A 2,758-nucleotide genomic window follows, 5' to 3' on the forward strand; every position below is an offset into this window, starting at 1 on the left:
GCAGTGGTTAAGAATCCACCTGCCAATGCAGGGTTCGAGCCCTGGTCCGGGAAGATCCCACATGCTGTGGAGCAACTAAGTCCGTGTGCCACAACTACTGAGCCTGCGCTCTAGAGCCCACGAGCCACAACTACTGAAGCCCACGTGCCTAGAGCCCATGCTCCGCAACAAGAGGAGCCACTGCGATGAGAAGCCTGTGCACCGCAACAAAGAGTAGCCCCTGCTCACAGCAACTAGAGAAAGCCCATGTGCAGCAACAAAGACCCAACGCAGCCAAAAATAAATTTTAAAAAAAGAGTCTTACCGCCTACATTTGGTAAGTTGCTAACCTAAACCATCTCTAAAGACCTTCTAAAAGTCAAAATTGTGGGACTGTTTCTGAACTCTTACAGATTTCCTGGTCTGTGTTAGAATGTGTGAAAACTACCTCCAGTGTCAGGAAAAGAAGAATCTTCCCAAGAATAAGTCACTCAAAAGAAGTTACATTCTTTGGGGGGAATCTCAGAGGTGCAGTTTTGTTGAGAAATAAGATTGACCTAGAAAGATGATTTTTCCCATTCATGTGGTCACATGTCTGCTTGTGTATTTATAATGTCTGCCTGCATTCCTGTTTCTGTATGTATTCAATGTATGTATTCATCCATTCAGTAAGTGTGTTTGCCATGCACTGTGCCTGTGGGGTGACAGCAGAAATGAGAGAGAGAGATGGTCCCTGCCCTCAGAGAGCTTACCCTGCAGGATGTCAGGCCGTCAGCCTGGTCCTAAGCTCCGGAGTCCATCCTTTGCCCAACTGGAAGAAAGTTAAAATGCTCTCGATGGCTTCCCACGTCATCTTCGCTGTCAGCCCCGCTCTGACCTTGAATGCTGGTTTCAGTAAGCAGGCGCTCATGTTCCCTCTGCAGGTGTCAGGTGGACCGTGTGGTGGGCGACCTCTGGGACCTGACAGGCAGGGCTCCAGCCATGTCTCAGCTCTTTACGAGCTGTGGGGTTGGACTTCGGATGAGTTACAGAAATCCTCTAAGCTTTAATGTCTTGGCTGTCAGATGGGTTTGTTGGGAGGCTTACATGAGCTGACTTTTGAGAAGTGCTGGGTTCAGGGCCTCACACAGTGACTATCTGATAAATGATGGCTGCTGTTGCTATTATCCCCTGTGTTTATTTGACCGGTCCTGTCCTATAACCGGGTGCTGGAGTCTCTGCCCTAGTATCCTGGCCTAGCTGAGACTAGCATCTTGCCGTCAATTTCCACATCAACTTAACATTAGGAAATGTGCAGACATGAAGAAAAGTTGATGGAATTTTATTTTTTATTTTTTATTTTTTTTTCTTTTTGCGGTATGTGGGCCTCTCACTGTTGTGGCCTCTCCCGTTGCGGAGCACAGGCTCCGGATGCGCAGGCCCAGCGGCCATGGCTCACGGGCCCAGCCGCTCCGCGGCATATGGGATCCTCCCAGACCGGGGCACGAACCCGTATCCCCTGCATCGGCAGGCGGACTCTTAACCACTTGCGCCACCAGGGAGGCCCCTTGATGGAATTTTAGATGACCACCCATCTACCATCCACCTAGACTTTGCTATTAATATTTTACCACCCTTGTTTTTTCACATATTTATCTATTTATCATCCCTCTTTCCATCCATCAATACTTGTATGTTTTTGGATGCGTTTGTTTTTTCTTTTGAGGTGGTGGTTTTTTGAGTTTTGATAACTGCTGGAGTCCAGCTCCAGCGAGTCCAGGGATACCCGAGGGATGGATAGCGTCGGTGAAGGAAATAATTCTATTACACTTCTTAAAGTATCAGCATTGCATGTTTCTCTTTCTCATTTCTGTATTCTTCATTCTTCTTCTGTTGTTTACAATCACAGGTTTATATATTGTAGTTGATTACATTACCAGGTCAGTGGCCAAACAATCTTAGCACAATCAAACCTCAAAATGTTCTATAAAGATTTTTTTTTTTAAAAAAAACAGCTGACAGCTTTATTGCATTGGGGAAGGGGACAGATTGCTCAGGAGCTCTTGGTGGGGCGGGTCCGCTTCCTCTTCACCATCACAGGCTTCTGGCTACGCAGGATGGCACTGGCTCTGCGGATGGCAGCCATACGCAAATCCGGGCGGTACTTGTTCTTTCGGATCATGTGCCGGATGCTGCTGAGGGTGGCCCGGGCGTTCTTGTTGATGGTGGTCCGCACGTAAGAAGTGGCCGGCTTTCGCTGGCCGGATCTCCGCTTCATGACCACCACGACCCCTTTGCTGTCCGCCGCCGGCTCCACACCCACAGTCTTGCGGTGAATGAGCCCGTTGTAGCGAAAAGAGTTGCGGGCCTTCAGGTTATTGGGTTCAGTGCTGTACGTCTGCTTATTCCTCTTGATCAAGAAGCTGGAGCAGTTCCGCACGATCATCCATTGCAGATGCGCGGACATGGCAGCAGCACCTCTCGTGGCGGCGGCCGGATACGGAAAGAGTATAAAGATTTTTTAAAACAAATATCCCCTAGTTTCTAGATGTCCTATTAAAATATTTCCCCAAGTTCCCATTAATCACAGGTTGTTTCTTAGTAACCAAGTCAAGCAGTTATATGATTATTTCAATTGTAAAAGTTGGAGCTACTTGTTCCTATTTCTCTTCTTGCATGGGCAACCTATTACAATGGTTCCATGAAAATATTTACAATATACCCTGCCTGCTCTTTCTCGTTGTTGCCTTCAACTGAGACAGCGTTTTCTCCCTACCCTAGCAACCAATTCTGCTCTAGT

The 2,758-nt window shown here is 47.6% G+C and overlaps 1 protein-coding gene across 1 annotated transcript; it reads right to left on the minus strand.

Moving 5' to 3' along the window:
- Positions 1 to 1,970: 1,970 nt before the first annotated feature.
- On the minus strand, positions 1,971 to 2,453 carry LOC132502896 (large ribosomal subunit protein eL28-like). Its single transcript, XM_060119165.1, has one exon. It carries the CDS (start codon positions 2,423 to 2,425, stop codon positions 2,012 to 2,014), a length of 414 nt encoding a protein of 137 aa, XP_059975148.1. The 5' UTR covers positions 2,426 to 2,453; the 3' UTR covers positions 1,971 to 2,011.
- Between the last annotated feature and the right edge of the window lie 305 nt (positions 2,454 to 2,758).

The sequence above is a fragment of the Mesoplodon densirostris genome, chromosome 15 (genome assembly GCF_025265405.1).
Source record: "Mesoplodon densirostris isolate mMesDen1 chromosome 15, mMesDen1 primary haplotype, whole genome shotgun sequence".
Classification (NCBI taxonomy): Eukaryota; Metazoa; Chordata; class Mammalia; order Artiodactyla; family Ziphiidae; genus Mesoplodon; species Mesoplodon densirostris.